The sequence below is a fragment of the Macadamia integrifolia genome, chromosome 13, assembly GCF_013358625.1.
Source record: "Macadamia integrifolia cultivar HAES 741 chromosome 13, SCU_Mint_v3, whole genome shotgun sequence".
NCBI lineage: Eukaryota > Viridiplantae > Streptophyta > Magnoliopsida > Proteales > Proteaceae > Macadamia > Macadamia integrifolia.
In genome coordinates this window covers 10,589,909-10,591,813 of record NC_056569.1, presented here as the reverse complement: position 1 = coordinate 10,591,813, position 1,905 = coordinate 10,589,909, and the positions used below count along the sequence as shown (strand labels likewise).

At 40.8% G+C, this 1,905-nt stretch overlaps 2 protein-coding genes across 2 annotated transcripts in view; both read right to left on the bottom strand.

The window, feature by feature from the left end:
- Positions 1–289: 289 nt before the first annotated feature.
- On the bottom strand, positions 290–1,580 carry LOC122058768 (DEAD-box ATP-dependent RNA helicase 40-like). The gene is made up of 3 exons (XM_042621438.1): positions 1,511–1,580; positions 1,051–1,401; positions 290–501 (listed from the first exon to the last, which is right to left on the bottom strand). Exons 2-3 carry the CDS (start codon positions 1,240–1,242, stop codon positions 316–318), a joined length of 378 nt encoding a protein of 125 aa, XP_042477372.1. The 5' UTR covers positions 1,243–1,401; positions 1,511–1,580; the 3' UTR covers positions 290–315.
- Positions 1,243–1,905, bottom strand: part of LOC122059005 — a 5,753-nt gene continuing 5,090 nt past the window's right edge. The window contains exons 2-3 of the mRNA XM_042621715.1: positions 1,511–1,604; positions 1,243–1,401 (exon numbers count right to left, since the gene is read on the bottom strand). Of these exons, the coding sequence (XP_042477649.1) occupies positions 1,243–1,401; positions 1,511–1,604 (253 nt within the window). The remainder of the gene's footprint in view (positions 1,402–1,510; positions 1,605–1,905) is intronic.

Here is a 1,905-nt window from a genome sequence, read left to right as displayed (position 1 = left end):
CAAATATTCTCTTGTTTCGGTCGGCCCCATGGTCATCATCATTTCAGCCATAAGAAGATACCGGGTAGCAAGTCTGTAAGGACACCGGGTAGCAAGTCTGTAAGGACCTCAGGTTGTCATAGCAAGGCTCTTTTCACTTACTATTTCTTTTTTACAGGATGTGATAGGAACAATTTTTTTTTTCAATGAACTGAGATGGGTGAAAATTGGTTAAACATTTGAGTTATTCGTTCATAAAGAATTCACTTTTTCAGGTATATTAGGTTCTTATAGCCATTAATAAAAACCATTTTAAGCTCTTAAGGGAGGCAAATTTTACTTTCCTAAGGTCATACATTTCCGAGGCAAATTCAAATAGAAGCACCAGCTCTCCTGCCTTCCCCTTTGCCATTCTTCAATAATGTACTTCAACCTGCCAAACTGTTCCTGCTTCAAAACACCTGCGTCTCTCACAAGTTCTATGCGTCTCTGCTTCTCCATTTGCGGGACTACCTCAACATACTGCAGGTTCAAAAACAAAATTGAGGTGAACACAAGGAATGATATAAGAACAAGGGAAAGGAAGGCAGAAATTTGTTTCTTGGGCTGGGGGGAATGATATAAGAATAACAGAACATGGCTTTGTGTTCTTCTGTAGGAGAGGGTATTATTAGTGCCTTTACTTTTCTCTTCTTTTCTTTTTTTGGAGGGTGTGATGAGGAGGGAAGTAGTTGCATAAATAGATAGTCAACTAATCCTTTTCATACAAATGGGTCAGCTACACAACCCTGTTACAAATATACCTATGCAAATAAGTAATTTCAGTTTGTTGTCCCTCCAAACCATTGCCTAATTTTCACATTAGCAAATCTGGAGAGAACATTCAATCAGGCCTTAATTTCGACTGCCAAATCTTCTGGACAGGAACAATGAAATCAAATGACAGATCCAGGTGCATATTTCTTCTCTAGGTAGGTCATCCCACGATCCATCAGATGGGTACCTTGTAATCTCTTTCATGATTGGAGCTATAAATTCAATCAACTATTTGACAAATATGAATAAACATACCTGTGTGATGGCCTTGTTTGCTGCAAGCTCATCAATACTGCCAATATTCACCTGAACAGGATTAACAAGTAGATCTCCCGCAATTTTCCTCACCTCCTTGGGCCAGGTTGCAGTGTACATGAGAGTCTGCCGACGTGGGGGAATCTCATTCACAATCTTGCGGATTTGAGGTTCAAAACCCATATCAAACATTCAATCTGCCTCATCAAGGACAAGGAGAGATACTTGACGAAAGTCAATTTTCTTCATCTCAAGGATATCATTGAGCCGACCAGGGGTGGCAACAACAATATCTGCCCCTCGATCCAATTCTCGAAGCTGAGGGCCCTTTGGAGCTCCACCATACAAACACTGAAGGAAGAATTGAGCCAAAAAAAAAGAGCATATGATCAGTGAGAAGCGAACAGAAGAATGAAATGTGAGAAAAAATATTATATGAAACAACAATCATGAGACTCACAGTGCAAGAGACCCTAGAAGAACGGCCGAACATGATAACCTCATCTTGTATTTGTGTTGCAAGCTCACGTGTATGCAGTCGCTTACTGAAGCAACTTGAGGCAGATATTTTCACGTATCAGAAAATATAAGAATTTACTTCCCACTCTCATGCATTGTAAAGAAAATAAAAATCCAAAGACAACCCCATGTGTATGCAGTCACTTACTGAAGCAACTTGAGGCAGCAAAAGGGTCATTTCAGACCATGTGGCGGAGTGAAGTAGCAGGAAAACCCCACCCTCATCATGTGTCATTTGGAAGCAGGGCCCACCACCCTCCCAACCTGTCCAGAAAAGGCTCCAACTATTTATTTTTGCAGCCCCCAAAAGACAGAGCGGTTGCTGTGTATCAAGAT

Coding starts and splice junctions, on each gene's coding strand:
- LOC122058768 (XM_042621438.1), bottom strand. CDS start 1,242: ATGTTTGATATGGGTTTTGAACCTCAAATCCGCAAGATTGTGAATGAG. Junction 502..1,050: donor CAAACAAGGCCATCACACAG/GTATGTTTATTC, acceptor TTGAACCTGCAG/TATGTTGAGGTAGTCCCGCA.